Consider the following 13,550-nt stretch of genomic DNA (forward strand, 5'->3'; position numbering starts at 1 on the left):
GCCCAGTAGATCTCAGTCTTATTTTACCCAGCCCCTATTCAAGATGGAGTTGCTGTGGTTCAGAGATCTCTGACACTGGGGGGTCAGCCTGGCCCCTCCTGACCGCGGGAACCGCCCGCCTTGGCCTCCCAAAGTGCTTGGATTACGGGCGTGAACCACCGCGCCCTGCCGGAGTGGCCATTCTTTTATGCCTTTACTTTCCTAATAAACTTGCTTTCACTTTACTGCAGGGATTCACCTCTAATTTTTTCTTGCACGAGATCCAAGAACCCTCTCTTGGGGTCTGGATCTGGACCCCTTTCTGGTATCAACACGGGTCCGCAGCGCCAGGGCGGGCGGAGCTGGAGCCGGAGCCTTAGCCTCAGCCTTGAGACCCGGCGGGGCCGCGCCCAACCGTCCCCGCCCCCCACAGCTTCCTTGGAAGGTACCCGTAGAAAATTCCAGCCTCGCGGGGCCACCGAGCTGCCTCCGAACGGGGTTTTTCCGGCGGGGCGGGTCCCGGGGCCACTGAGCGGGTGCGAAGGGGCCGCCGCCCCTTCGGGGCTCCCCGACGGCCTTGGCTCCCTGGGGACCGGCGGGCGGGCCGCTGGAGCCGGGCTCTGGACGTCCTGGCAAACAGGAAGCGAGACAAAGACGGCCACTTATCCGGCGCCCGCATTCCTTTCAGGTGATGCCCGTGAGGCCCGGGGGACGCGGCGATCCTGAGGGGCTGCCAGGGGCCCCCGGGGACCTCCCTGCCGCAGTCCCTCGGCGACTGAGGGTGCCCCTGCCTCCCCACTGGCTGGAGGTGGCGGCGGGGAGGATTCCTTGCGCTCAGGGATCCCCCTCCCAGGCACAGGCCCTTGGGCTCCCAGAAAGGAAGGAGCACCAGCCTGGCGTCTGTGCCCAGAGGGACGCAGTGGAGGCTTGGGAGGGGCGTGGAGGTGAAAGAATGGGCCATATCCACTCAGTCATTCCATACATTGGAGGGCCACCCTATACCAGGGTTTCGGTGTGGGTACCAGGACCCACTAATGAAACAGACCATCCCTGCCCTCTAGGAACTTCCGGCATAATGCAGAAGGTCAGTAGATCCCAGATACCTGAAATATTGGGTGAAGGGCAGAGTGCAGATGATCTGAGGGAGGGTCTAACCCACGCCGGATGGGGATGGGGTGGCCTGGGCTCCTTGCACAGCCTCTGGCACTTCAGTGGCCCTTCACAGGCACTGTCTGGAAGAAGGAACCTTGGAGCGGGACAAGGGGTGGGTGGCATGGAAGGGCATCTGGCCCGGGGAGCAGCGTGAGCGAATGTCTGGCAGTCTGCATGTGTACCGGGCATTTGAGAGGCAGCAAGGAGCTGGTGACGAGGTTGGGCGGGTGGGTTCTGACGGCCTTGGAGCCAGGCTGAGGCCTGGCTTATTGTGCTGGCACTGGGAATCTGAGGAGGTAGGGTGGGAAGCAGGCTCAGCTTGGCCCAAGAGCAGGCCGAGGAGAGGCCCCCCTTGCCTGGGTGGCTTGGAGAGACTGATCTACAGAGACAGAGGCTCCAGCTTCTGAGGGCTGTGCCCCCCTTGCCTGCTGGGCACTGGCACCGGTTCAGCTGATAGCAGTGCAGGGCTCCCCCTTCAGGCGGCAGCTGACTCAGCGTCTGAAAGATGGTTCCCACGGTTCAGGTTTCTCTCTAGGGCCAAAGGCCATGCCATCCATGCCCCTCCCCCAAGTGGGTCAGTACCCAGGGCATTGACAATTAGGGCTGAATGGAAGTTAGGATTTCCAGTCCCCCCACCCCTGCCAACCAGCAACACCTCAGGCAGTCCTTTCTGCTGTCTAACCACTGCCAGCCCAACTTTGGCTTGGCTTTCCACTCCCAGAGCTTCCAAGACACTGTAGTTATCAATACTTTGGTTTTATTTTAAAACAGTGAAAAGAAAAATAAATATCTGAAGAATAAGAATACAGGGCTGGGTGCAGTGGCTCATGCCTGCAATCCCAGCACTTTGGGAGGCGGAGGCAGGTGGACCGCTTGAGCCCAGGAGTTCGAGACCAGCCTGGGCAATACAGTGAGACCCCCCTCTTTACAAAAAATACAAAAATTAGCCAGGTGTGGTGGTGCACCTGTAGTCCCAGCTACTTGAGAGGCTGAGGTGGGAGGGTCACTTGAACCCAGGAGTCGGAGGTTACAGTGAGCCCTGATGGGCCACTGCACTCCAGCCTGGGCAACGGAGCAAGACTCTGTCTAAAAAAAAAAAAAAGAATACAGGAGTGGGGTGGGGTAGTGGGGCTGGAGACTTGAGGTGTCCTGGCTTTGGTAGTCTTGAGTGGGGGCGCCAGAGGCCTGGGATCTGCAGCTGTGCTCTTCCCAGGCCAGGCCCTGCCCCGTCCCCACTGGGAGGTCTGGGGGCTCCGCCAGTCTCGCCTGCCCGCGGCTCCCAGGCGGGGCGCTGCGTCAGCGGAACCCGCGCCGGGATTAGCGCCCTGGCGCCCGCCTGCGCCCCGGGCTCTGTCGGGCGAGGCTGGGGTCACCGCCCCATTGGGGCCTCTTCCGCCGGCCCTTAGCCTGGATCCCAGGCCGGACCCCGCGTGGTGCCCGCAGCCTCAGTGATGACCCATGTCCTCCATGCCCACGCGGCCCCAGACGCCCAGCACGAAGCTCTCGATGTCGCACTCATTGACGCCGCGCACGATGCGGAAGTGGCCCCTCTCGCCCCAGGCTGGGCCCCAGGAGTTGGCCGCAGTCTGGGAATAAGGAGAGGTGGTGAGAAGGGGAATGGGAGTGGGGCGAGGGGAAGAGGGGAAGAGGGGGCGGGGAAAGGGTCAGCGGCCTCACCCAGTATTTGAGCGTCCTTCCATCTGGCAGCGTCTCCTCTCCCCATCTGTGGGCAGAGCAGAGGAGGGGGAAGGGAGCTGGGTCTACCTGCTCTCAGGAGCTCCAATCCCGGAAACCTGCCCCATCCAGCCCCCAGTTGCCATTGGAGGGTTGGGTACACCCTTAGGGCTCAGGCAGGTCTCTGTACCTCTCTGCATCTCCCTCACTCTCACATCTGTAAGTCGGTGCACCCAGGCCCAGCATGGGAGGGGGTGGGGCACCAAGGGGACAAGTGGAGGCAAGGTGAGCAGAAGAGGAGGGAACCTGGGTCCTCCAGAGACCCACCTCCTAGGGGCCAGTTCTATGGGACCACACATCCACCTGCCCTCCCTCACTTGGGGATCCAGAGAGGGGTAGGTGCCAAGGGCCAGAAGGAAGACACTCTGAGAATATGGGTATCTTAGAGACCGCCAATTCCCACCATAAAGCACATTTCATTGAGTTCATTGAAGTCAGTGATCCTAACATCTATATTCCCTAAATCGGATAGGGAAACTGAGGCCAGGGGAGCGACCTCCCAGGTCACTCGGTGGGTCAGGCAGAGCTGGGACAGGTGCTGAGGTGGGGAGAGGTTGAGAAACTCTTGAGGCTTTCTTCATATTGGGGTTATTTTATCCCAATGTAAGGAAGGAACGGTTCCTAAAAAAGCCTTCAGAGGCTCCCAACCTTCAATTCAACCCAGGGCAAGTCCTTTCTCTTTCTGAGTCTCAGTTTTCTCCCTATTGAAATGATGAGAGCAGTCCTGGCTTTTTAGAGAGGTTGTAAGAACCCAAGGCAGGCTCCAGAGCCCCTAGCACAAACCCTGCTGTCCCAAAACCCCTCTGCCCACACGCCCCTCACCCTGTGATCTTGACTGAGTGGGTCCCATGCCGGCGGTATCTCTCTGGCCTCCCAAGGCTCACTGGCGTGTGGCTGTAGATGCCTCCCTTGTATAGGAAGAAGTCCTCATGCACCTCCATGAGGGCTGTTGGCAGATGTCAAGGTAGGGTCCACTCAGCCCATTGGCACAGGCACTGGAGCCTGAGTCTGTTGAGGTGTGCCCAGGCACCAGGGTCCCTCCATACCAAAGCTCTAAGTGCTCCCTCCAGGTGCTGCCTGTGGGAGGGGAGGACCCCTACTCCTGGCCCCACTGGACATGCTGCTGAATGCTGTGCAGACCACTTGTGCTACTGTGCCCACTCTCAAGCAGGCACAAGCTTCTGGAACCAGGGTGCTGGATAAGGGGGTTTACCTTGGACAGGGCCATTCTCCATCAGCTCCTTCATGATCTCCTTGTCCTGGAGGGCAGGGGATGGACAGAGAGCATCCGTCAGGGGTGAGACTCCAGGCTTTCACAACCCTCCTGCCTCGGCACCCTCACCCAAGTGCTGACTTACGTTGGAGCCGAGGCGGTAGACAGGAGTGACCTGGTAGATGTCATTGTTATTAACATAGCTGTTGGGGCAGTGGGCAGTGGCCTGGCGCTTGCCCCGACCCATGGCTCGGCTGTGCATCATACAGGGGGGCGCAGGGCCAGCCTCGTCTCGTTCACGGCCCGAGAAGGGGTAGCAGTGGTCAGACACCACCCTGCAAAGGCAGCAAGAGGGAGCAAAGGCAGAAAGACTCAGTGCATCATGGCCCAGGCCATGCCCACGGAGCTCCTTGCCCTCTTCTCTGCCCACATCCCCTGTTGCTGCATACCCTCGGCGACGCAGGAACCACCAGGCACCATCGAGACGCCCACCGCGGCAGCCCTGCTGCTGGTGGGTGTCACAAGACAGCAGGTTCTGGGGCGACAGGACAGGCGTCATGTGTCCCAGAGAATGGATTGAGACACGATCGGATGCCACAGCTGGTGGGGTGAGATAGAGGGGCTGTCGGGAGGCTCAGGACTTGGCCCTCCTCTCCCAGGCGCCAGCCCTTGCCCTTGGCTTACCTGCTGTGGAGAAGGCCCAGGAGCCTGCACAGTTGCCTTGGTCAAGAGGCTCATGAATCAGGTTGGGCCACTTCTCAGAGGCCTCGAAGGCTGTGGGAAGCACCTCCCCTGGGTTCAGCACTGTCTGCAAGATAAAGGTTGCCCTGTCTGCCTCCTGCTCTGCCCTGGCCTGCCCCTCAGGTGCCCATTGGCACTGGAGGGCCACCAAGTCCAGGGCCTTCTGCAGTTTAATCTTGAGCCCTCCTGCTACTGCAGGATTCCAGCTGCCTCCAACTTTGACTTGTATTGAAGAACCAAGCACCATTTAGTGCCTCCCAGGTATCAGGTGGTGGGGCGGGGTGGGTGGCGGTGGTGACTAGTCCTGCTTCCCAGATGAGGCAGCTGAGGCCAGGCACAGAGAAGTGGCCAGGCCAGGTCCCTCAGCTTTCCATTCTCAACCCCTGCCTCTTTCCTCTGCACCTTCTGATCGGCCTTAGCTTTCTTCAGGCCTTAGCTTCAGGCCCCAAAGGGCAGGGGAGGGAAGAGGCAGTAGGGTCCCGTGACCAGGCAGGCTGCCAACACAAACAGCAAGAGGCAGAAAATAGCCAGAGGCCCAGGGGAATAAGGGCAGGGCCAGGGTCTGGTCACCCAAGGCCGAAGTCTCCGCAGGGAGGGCCACTCCTGCCAGCCCCTGCCTCCCCGCTGCCTGCCACTGATGGACAAATGCTCCAGCACATGTCCCGGTCCAGGCCTGCTGAAGCTCCCCTTCCTCACCCTTTCACTTCGGGCCTGGTTTTCATTCCTCTCCCAGAGGGTCCCACTGGTGGGAAGGGAGAAGCCCTCTCCTCCCTTGGGGTTCCGCTGAACCGGCATTTATTTCCGAGAACTGCTGCCCTCTGGCCAGAACTGGAGGAGCGTGTGTCCTTCCCTTCCCAAAATACCAAGGTGACCCCCTGTCCCCTTGGGCCCTAACCCAGCTGTTCTGAGACCAACAGCATTTTTCCCAGGCTGGAGAGATCAGGGGGGAGCTGATGCCAAGACCACGAAATTCAATCTGAGCATCAGTTCTTCCAGCACAGCACATCCTGTGGAAGCAGGGAACAGAGGCCCAGAGAAGGGGAGTAACTTGTCCAGGGACACACAGCCTTGTAGTAGGGGATGGTCCAGGCCCTTGGAGGAGCAGGGCACAGGGCCAGCCTCCCTGAGGTTCTGAGCCATGGGGAGATGGCAGCATTGTGGGGAAGGATGGACTTACATAAATTTCATGCATGTTCATGACCGAGGAAGATGGGCGGATGGTGCCCAGGCGGTAGCGAATGCCCTCATCCAGGGTCATGCCCCAGAAGGCGCTGTGGTTCCCAGCCTGCCAGCTGAAGGAGAGGGGACGGAAGGAAGTCACAGATCTGCCGAGGCTCAGGGTCCTTGGCGTGGGTGCATGTGGGTGGGAGAGACGCACAGTGGCTGAGCGCACACACAGTCAAATCTGGGTGTAGGAGTGGCCTGCTGGACGTGCCCCACAGCACAGCATGCGTGTATACATGCATGAGTATGCATGTGTGCCCACTGAGGGTGCCTCTAGGGCCTCTCACCCATAGTTGCCCTGGTTGATGGCTTTGATCATGTCTGGATCCACCAGGCATGGTTCTTGGTCACACTGCCACTGCCTGTTCTCCTGGCAGGTGCTGGCGAGAAAAGGAGAGAAGGAAAGGGTAAGTGGGGGACTGGGGATACTTTGAAGGAATGTGGCCTCGGAGGTTAACATGGGCCAGGGAGTCTGTGCAAGTGACTACGGGAGAATCTCTAGGTGATCCCATCCAGCCTGGTGGCTTTAAATGTCAACGTCTAGTTCATGATTCTCAAGTTTATATCTGTGGCCTAGATCTCTGCCTGAACACCAGAGTCAAGGATCTCACGGCTACTCAACATCACTACCCTGAACCAAAACACTCCCTGAACTGAATTCCTGATCTCCCTCACTTATTCCCCCTACAGTTCTCAGAAAACGGCAACTCTATCCTTCCCGGAGTTTGGGCCCCAAACCTGGCAGTCCCCGCTGACTTCCTTTCCCATGCTGATCCAGTTCATCCGCACATCCTATGGGTCTACCTTTAAAATGCATCCAGAATCCGAACCACTCTCATTCTCTCCTGCAGCCCGCCCAAGTCCGATCACCTCTCACCTGGATTCCTGCTGTGGCCTCCTCACTGTGGGTGCTCCATGCATCTGCCCCTTGCCCTGCTTCCCAGGGTATTTTTAACACAGCTGCCAGAGTGACCCTGCTAAACCTAAGTCATATCACGTCGTTCCTCTGCCCAAAACCCTCCACTGACTTCACATCACAGAATAAGAGCCAAAGTTTGGTGATGACAAGGCCCTGCACACTCTGTCCTCCTGTCCCCCGATCCCCTCCTCCTTCAAGTTCTGGTTCTAAGGCTCCAACTAGGCTGGCCCCTGATGGTTCACACCGATCTGCCTGCTCCCCTTCCTCCCCGCTTTTTTTTTTTTTTTGAGACAGGGTCTTGCTCTGTTGCCCAGGCTGGAATGCAGTGGTGTGATCTCGGCTCACTGCAGTCTCTGCTTCCCAGGCTCAAGTGGCCCTCCCACCTCAGCCTCCTAAATAGCTGAGACTACAAGTGCACCACCACACCCAGCTAAATTTTGCAATTTTTGTAGAGATGGGGTTTTGCTATGTTGCCCAGGCTGGTCTCAAATTCCTGGCCTCAAGTGATCCACCTGCCTTGGCCTTCCAAAGTGCTGAGATTTACAGGTGTGAGCCACAGGCCCGGCCTGTTTATATTGCTTATACCTGTTTCCTCATAGGCTGTAAATTCCTTGAGGGCAGGTATTGTTTGGTATTTTCAGCGCCTAGGAAAACAAAACCTAGCACATAGTAAGCACCCAATGAATATTTGTTAACTGAGTCAATGACTGAGGCCATATGCTGAATTGACTAAGAGCATGGGTTCTGGAATTCAGATTCTGGGTTTCAGCCCACTGGCTGTGTGATCTTAGGAGAATCATTCAAGCTCTGTCTCTCTCAATGCCCTTGTCTATAAAATGAGGATAATACAGTGGTACCACTTTCCAGGGATTTAATGATAGGCTTGTAAAGCATTTAGCACTGGGCCTGGCCCATCATTAAGTGCTCAGAATTAATATCCACTATCACCATTCTGTTACAGGAATCCCAGACCCCACTTCTCTAGAGCTTCAGACTCATATCCCACTGACCTTCTGACATCTCTGGATGTGCAAAAGGCATCTCAAACTCAAAATAGCCCGTCTGCCTCCCACAAGCCTGCTCTTTCCTAACATCTTCAACTCTGAAAATGGCACCCAGTTGTTCACATCAGAGCTCCAGGTGGTCTGTGGTCTGTGGTGTCCGCCCACATGTCCCCCATCAGCAGGGCTTGGAGATGGCACATGAGGAATCCACCTACCTCTCGCCCCTCCACTGTGGCCCCCCTACTCCCGTCCCTCATCACCTCTCACCTGGACCCCGGCACTGCCTTATTCACCAAGTCCGCTACCCCTTTAGAATTCCCGGCCATCCCCTCCCTACCCACCCCAAAGCCAGAGAGATCTTTGAAGAATGTAAATCAGACCGTGTGCTCTCTACGTGGCTTCCTGTGACTCCAAACAAAATGCAGAATCCTGGGCACAGCTGATGTGAGCCACGGAACGTGGCCTGCACCTCCTTGGGACGTCTCTCCCCTACCCCAGCTCCAGCTAAAATGAGCTCAGTCACCTCCCGGCCTTCCCACGAGCCACTCCCTCTGCCTAGGCCAGGCCTCTCCTATCCTTCTCCCTGGTCTCAGCATAAATGTCCCTTCCTCAGAGTGGCTTTCCCACCCACTCCCTACTCTAAACTGGGACCCCCGTTATCCTCTCTTTTCCCTATAACACTGGGCAGCTTGTCAGAATATACTCATTTGTTGTCTTCCCATGCCCTTCACCTTACACTAGAAGTGGGACAAGGACTGTGTCTGTTGCATTCCCGCTCCATCTCCTGAGCTCAGCATAGTGCCTGTCACGCAGTAGGTCTTTAATAATAGGTGCCGACTGAAGGGTTGCATTCTATGAATTCTATAATGCTTTTACAAGCTCATAACTCTGTTATTACAAGATGCTGAACTGCCTCCTTGCAAGCTGCCCGAGGCTCCCACCTCCAATGTTGCCTTTTAAGGAGCCTCAAGGGGAGCCAAGACCCAGTATGGCTGGGCTTTCCAGCCCCAGGAGAGGCGGGGGCACTGCTGGGGAGGGCCAGAGGAGTCTGCGGGGCCGGGAAGGGTTTCCTCATCCTTCCTTTCCCTCTCTGCACACCAGGCTGTTCCCCCTCTGCACACCTAGGCAGCAGCACCCGACTAGACTCTGGAAGCATCCTTTGAGGGCTCTGACACCCTGGACACTCCCCCACCCTCGCCCCCAGAGCCTTCATGAGGAGAGGGCAGTAGACTATTCTGTCCTTTCCTGCCATCTCCTCCTTTGCCCCCAGGGCTGCCCACACACGTCCAGGCAGGGCCGGTGGTAGCAGGTCCCAGCATTCCAGAGGGGGCCTAAGGGGCCAGGGACAGCAGTGAGAGAGAGAGAGAGACAGAGAGAGAGAGAGAGAGAGAGAGAGCATTAACCCCTCAACGTCCAGAGCCATGCTATCAGAACCTGCAGACGCGGGCCAGGCATGTTTTATCCTTTTGAACACACACACACACACAGTGCACACACAGTCACGCTGAACACCCAGACACATGCTGAAACGTTCCCTCCCTCACTGTGACCTGGGCACCCCTCACCCTAGTGAGGCAATGGAAATATCTTATGCGCAATGCATTCCAAAAAGTTTCCTTCTCTCTGGGGCCTCTTAGTCCCAGGCAAAGAGGGAGTGGGGGTGGAGTGGGTGCAGGGCCGCCTCCTCCAAGTCGCAGGCTCCCCATTATTTCTATTAAGGCTTTCAGGGTTTCCTACCTGGCCCTTCTCCACTTCCCATCTCAGACTGAATAGGGGGGTACCCATGACCCCTTCCTCCTCCTACTGGGAATGGTGGGGAGGGGTGGGGAAGGAAAAAGGGGCCACATTTCAGGGAAGGCCCTGCTAGAGGCTGGCCGCCCGCCCGCTCAGCCATCCCTGACCCTCATCCGCTCAGGGCAGCGGATGCTGCAGTCAGAGCTTTCCTTCCTGGCGCCCCCTTCTCCCTCTGACTCTGCGGTGACAGCAGGAATAGCTGGGAGGAGTAGCCCAGCCCAAGCCAGGAGGGGTGGGGAAGGACTCTCAGTTCAAGGGTGACCCCTGGGCCAGGCACCCATGGCTGGCCATGCTTGAGGAATGTTGTTGGAATGATGTTAGATAAGTTGACTTGGTCAGTGTTAAAATTCCTCTATTGCAGATGAGGAAACTGAGGTTCAAAGAAGGGAAAAGACTTCTCCGTTGCAAAAGGGGTCAGGGATAAGATTTGAACCAAGTCTGTCAGCCACAGGCTCACAAAGCAAGACCCCTCTAAGCTCCAAACACTCACCAACGGTTACAGTTGTCCCAGTAGGTTCCCAAGACTGGATAGATACGACCTCCATGCATACATCCTGTTGGAAGGGAAGAGAAGAGAAGTGGAACCAGAACCAGAGAGGATGGGCTGATTGGCCAGGTCCTTGGAGGTCAGGTACCTTGAACCTTTCCAAGATTCTCTCTCTTTCTCTCTCTCTGTCTCACACATACACACATACCAGCTGTCACTGAAATTAAATTATAACTGAAGACATCACACACACATACACATAGACACACCAGCTCTCACTGAAATTAAACTATAACTGAAGACATCACACACACACACACAACAGCTCTCACTGAAATTGAAGCCAAACTATAACTGAAGATATCACACACACACACACACACACCAGCTCTCACTGAGATTAAGCTATAACTGAAGACATCACACACACACACACCAGCTCTCACTGAAATTAAACTATAACTGAAGACATCACACACACACACACACACACCAGCTCTCACTGAAATTAAACTATAACTGAAGACATCACACACACACACACACACACCAGCTCTCACTGAGATTAAGCTATAACTGAAGACATCACACACACACACACACACACACCAGCTCTCACTGAAATTAAACTATAACTGAAGACATCACACACACACACCAGCTCTCACTGAAATTAAGCTATAACTGAAGACATCACACACACACACACACACACACACCAGCTCTCACTGAAATTAAGCTATAACTGAAGACATCACACACACACACACACACACCAGCTCTCACTGAAATTAAACTATAACTGAAGACATCACACACACACACACACCAGCTGTCACTAAAATTAAACTATAACTGAAGGCATCACACACACATACACACACCAGCTCTCACTGAAATTGAAGCCAAACTATAACTGAAGATATCACACACACACACACACACACACACCAGCTCTCACTGAAATTAAGCTATAACTGAAGACATCACACACACACACACACACACACACCAGCTCTCACTGAAATTAAACTATAACTGAAGACAAATCCTGCAGGGTCACACACCAACTGCTGTTTGGGAAGTTCTTCAATGATTCCAACCTGGATTCCTCTTACTTTACTTGGATGCCAGCCACAACATTCCTGGGATCCTTTTCCATTTAAATAAGTTAGGGCTTGGAGATGGGGAGTGGGAGGAGCATGGGGAAGCCAAGGCCCAGAGAAGGTAAGCAACCGTCCTAAGATAACACAGCACTCTTGAGATGACAGCTCAGGTATGCAGTCTGCCGGCCCAAGCCCCATGGAACTGTGGGAAGGAACACAAGTGATTCTCCTATTGGACAGGGGCAAGTGCATGGAAAAGGATGATGGTGAGGCTGAAAGCAGGAAAAGATTTGACCCATCTCCCAGGTATGAGCAGCCATCTCGGGGCACAGGATCCTAGAATCCTCAGCAAAGGCAGAAAAATGGCTAAGATGACCCTCACCAACCCATATGTGCCTTATCAGCCCAAGAGTGAGTCAGCAGATGCGGCCAGCACCTTCCGTGTCTGGAAAAGAGACAGGATTGGGAGAAAATGTGGGAGGTTGCCCTTTCCCTGGGCCAAATTAGAATTCTAACCAAGGAGCTTCTTCAGTCTTGCTGGAGAGTAAAGTTCCCAGAGGGGCAGGGAAGAGTCCCAGATTCTACAGAGCTTCCCCTGGAAATGTCAGTGCATCCATCAGCTTTGCTCTTGAGCCTTGCTGAGTCTGAGGTGGACAAAGTGACCCACCCTCCTGGCCATCTTAGTGCCCACCTTGGATCGGGGGAAAAGGGGGTGGCACGCCGAGGCAGAAGTCCCAGAAGTCAGGGCAGCAGTCGGAGACCGTGCGGTTGCAGAAGAGGTCACAGTAACAGATGGCGCCCAGGTAGGGCAGGGCACAGTCGTCGGCACGGCCGCGGCAGCACAGGTCCTGCTCCTGGCAGTACCGGCCTCCCGCGTCCCGGATGCCCCGCAGGTGCAGACCCGGTGCTAGCTCCCGGCGCCCACGACCCTGCTGGGCACCCAGAGCCAAGTGGCCAGCCAGCGGCAGCAACAGCAGTAGCCCCAGTGGACATCGCCACATGGTGGCTCCTGGGCCCTGGGGGGCAGAGATGGTGGGCAGCAGAGACTTCCTGGAGCACCAGGGACGGGTCTCCCTGTTTCCTGGAGCTGTGAGTTCAAGAGGGCCCAGCAGGGAGGGAGATCCCGATTCCTGAGTCCCCAGGCAGGACACGGGCAGAGGAGCCCCAGTGTGTGGGCCCTGGCTATAGGGGGATGGGGACTGGGCAGAAACGGAGCCCCTCCCTGACCTAGGCAGGGACCTTCAAGGACAAGGAAATGAGGGTGGTGGCATTCTTGGTGCTCCCACCCAGCACTCATCCTGTGGACCCAAGGTCTTCTCTCCTGTCCTGGGTCTCTCTGCCCTCCAGCAGCCTCCATCCCTGACCTGGGTCCTTGACTTTGTGCTTTCCTGTCTCCCCCGGTCTTTTGGGTACCCCTCTCTTCTGTTCCTGTGTCCCTCTGTTCCCCTCCACTGTCCCTCTCTCTGCCATCTGTCTTGGTTCCTCTACCTGCCCCCTCCCCCTGTTTCTTCTCGGTCTACACCTTCGGCCCTCTGAGCAGGGGAGCGTCCCTACCTGGTGAAGGTGTGGGCTGGGGCCCAGGCTGGCCCGCGCGCCTCCGCCTCCTGGCTCTGCGACCGCCGGACGCTCAAAGTCAAGAGAGGAGCGCGGGGCGGGGCGCTTTTTGTACCGCCCGCCCTCTGCACCGCCCCGGCAGTGGCGGAAGGGAGGGGCGCCTGGCTTGTACCTGGAGTAACTACCCCACAACTCATGGGCTTGCAGGGTGGAGAAACGACAAGCACACGATTGTCCTGGCTGGGTCTCCTGTGGCGGAAGCCGTTCCCTTAGGGGAACCCCAAGCAGGAAGGATTGCGGTTTCACACTGGGAAGGACTTCGCAGTGGGCATCCCTGTGGAGCTGAGGGGCTCTGGTGGAGAAGGGGAGATATGGGCAGCCGAGCTCTGGGTTATGGACACAAGTTTGGGAAATGATGGGGAGGGCGTGTGAGGCAAAATTCTCTAAGCCTCTCCTGACCCCTCAGTAATAAAAATAGCCATGCACACCCCTCTCCACTGTGCCCCCTAGGCTTGGGTGCCGCCCCCCTAGCCACCCCAGCTCCTAGGAATGATTGGAATTCCAGGAATATGATCCTTAGGTGCCCTGGGCGGCTCATCCCTGGGAGGTGGGCAGGGTGTGGGGGTGGCCTCTGCACCCTTTG

General features: G+C 56.6%; 1 protein-coding gene across 3 annotated transcripts; it reads right to left on the minus strand.

Moving 5' to 3' along the window:
- Window positions 1–1,866: 1,866 nt before the first annotated feature.
- TINAGL1 (tubulointerstitial nephritis antigen like 1) lies at window positions 1,867–13,026 on the minus strand. 3 transcript variants are annotated; one of them, XM_003828126.5, is made up of 12 exons: window positions 12,908–13,025; window positions 12,045–12,369; window positions 10,251–10,314; window positions 6,331–6,423; window positions 5,997–6,111; window positions 4,763–4,886; window positions 4,528–4,678; window positions 4,224–4,413; window positions 4,079–4,124; window positions 3,688–3,811; window positions 2,809–2,854; window positions 1,867–2,717 (listed from the first exon to the last, which is right to left on the minus strand). In XM_003828126.5, the coding sequence occupies exons 2-12, from the start codon at window positions 12,352–12,354 to the stop codon at window positions 2,577–2,579; spliced, it is 1,404 nt and encodes a 467-aa protein (XP_003828174.2). In that variant the 5' UTR covers window positions 12,355–12,369; window positions 12,908–13,025; the 3' UTR covers window positions 1,867–2,576. The 3 variants fall into 3 exon arrangements, with proteins under 3 accessions (XP_003828174.2, XP_008951722.2, XP_008951723.2); XM_008953474.5 differs by lacking the exon at window positions 3,688–3,811 and having other exon boundaries at window positions 12,908–13,026; XM_008953475.4 differs by lacking the exon at window positions 12,045–12,369 and having other exon boundaries at window positions 12,908–12,973.
- Window positions 13,027–13,550: the final 524 nt, after the last annotated feature.

Source organism: Pan paniscus, chromosome 1, assembly GCF_029289425.2.
Source record: "Pan paniscus chromosome 1, NHGRI_mPanPan1-v2.0_pri, whole genome shotgun sequence".
Classification (NCBI taxonomy): Eukaryota; Metazoa; Chordata; class Mammalia; order Primates; family Hominidae; genus Pan; species Pan paniscus.

Coding starts and splice junctions, on each gene's coding strand:
- TINAGL1 (XM_003828126.5), bottom strand. CDS start 12,354: ATGTGGCGATGTCCACTGGGGCTACTGCTGTTGCTGCCGCTGGCTGGC. Junction 6,112..6,330: donor ATCAACCAGGGCAACTATGG/GTGAGAGGCCCT, acceptor CCTCTCCTTCAG/CTGGCAGGCTGGGAACCACA. Junction 4,125..4,223: donor TCTACCGCCTCGGCTCCAAC/GTAAGTCAGCAC, acceptor CCTGCCCTCCAG/GACAAGGAGATCATGAAGGA.